The sequence below is a fragment of the Monopterus albus genome, unplaced genomic scaffold, assembly GCF_001952655.1.
Source record: "Monopterus albus unplaced genomic scaffold, M_albus_1.0 scaffold6731.1, whole genome shotgun sequence".
Lineage (NCBI taxonomy): Eukaryota > Metazoa > Chordata > Actinopteri > Synbranchiformes > Synbranchidae > Monopterus > Monopterus albus.
In genome coordinates, this window is record NW_018134588.1 from 1 (window position 1) to 632 (window position 632).

At 51.9% G+C, this 632-nt stretch overlaps 1 protein-coding gene across 1 annotated transcript; it reads right to left on the reverse strand.

The window, feature by feature from the left end:
- Positions 1-91: 91 nt before the first annotated feature.
- LOC109954341 (60S ribosomal protein L17-like) lies at positions 92-624 on the reverse strand (the record flags this gene model as incomplete). Its single annotated transcript, XM_020589703.1, has 2 exons — positions 92-289; positions 466-624. Coding segments are annotated over 2 exons (342 nt in total), but the record flags the coding sequence as incomplete, so codon positions are not given.
- Between the last annotated feature and the right edge of the window lie 8 nt (positions 625-632).

Consider the following 632-nt stretch of genomic DNA (forward strand, 5'->3'; position numbering starts at 1 on the left):
GTGGATGTGTCAGCAGCCCTACAACGTGACTCAGACTGCTCAGATTCAATGCTTTCTTTTCATGGTTCATACAAAGGTGTCCTAAATGGTCATCACTGCAATCTTTTCACAAGTCACACCAACCAACAGCCGACAATGAAGAGCCTTGACGTGTCACAGCGCTGTCAGCACACCTGACTGCAGATCGTACCTTCAGTTCAGCGTTGCTCTCAGCGTTCTTCAGCATGTGCAGCAGGAACTCGGCGCTCTTCTTGGGCCAGCGCCCCTGGGTCCAGCCGAACTGTTTGGCCTGAAAACAACAACAACACGTGTTTACAGATGTTCTTCTGTCCAAGTTCAGTCCAACAAACTGATTGGCCAAAGCTGCTCAGATTGTAATATTAGTTTCATCTTGACTCCAAAGGTGTCCTAAGATGGTCATCAGTGCAGCCTGTGAAGGGCTCCTCAGTCAGGAGCAGAGCTCACCTGGGCACACCTGCCGACACCACCGTTGTAGCGACGGAAAGGGACGCACTGGTGCTTGACGATCACATCCCTCAGGTACTTGTTGGCCTTGCGGATGTGCATGCCCTTGATGGCCTGGGCCGTCTCACGAGTGTTCTGTTCAACAAGCACCCGCACAGCTCAGATAG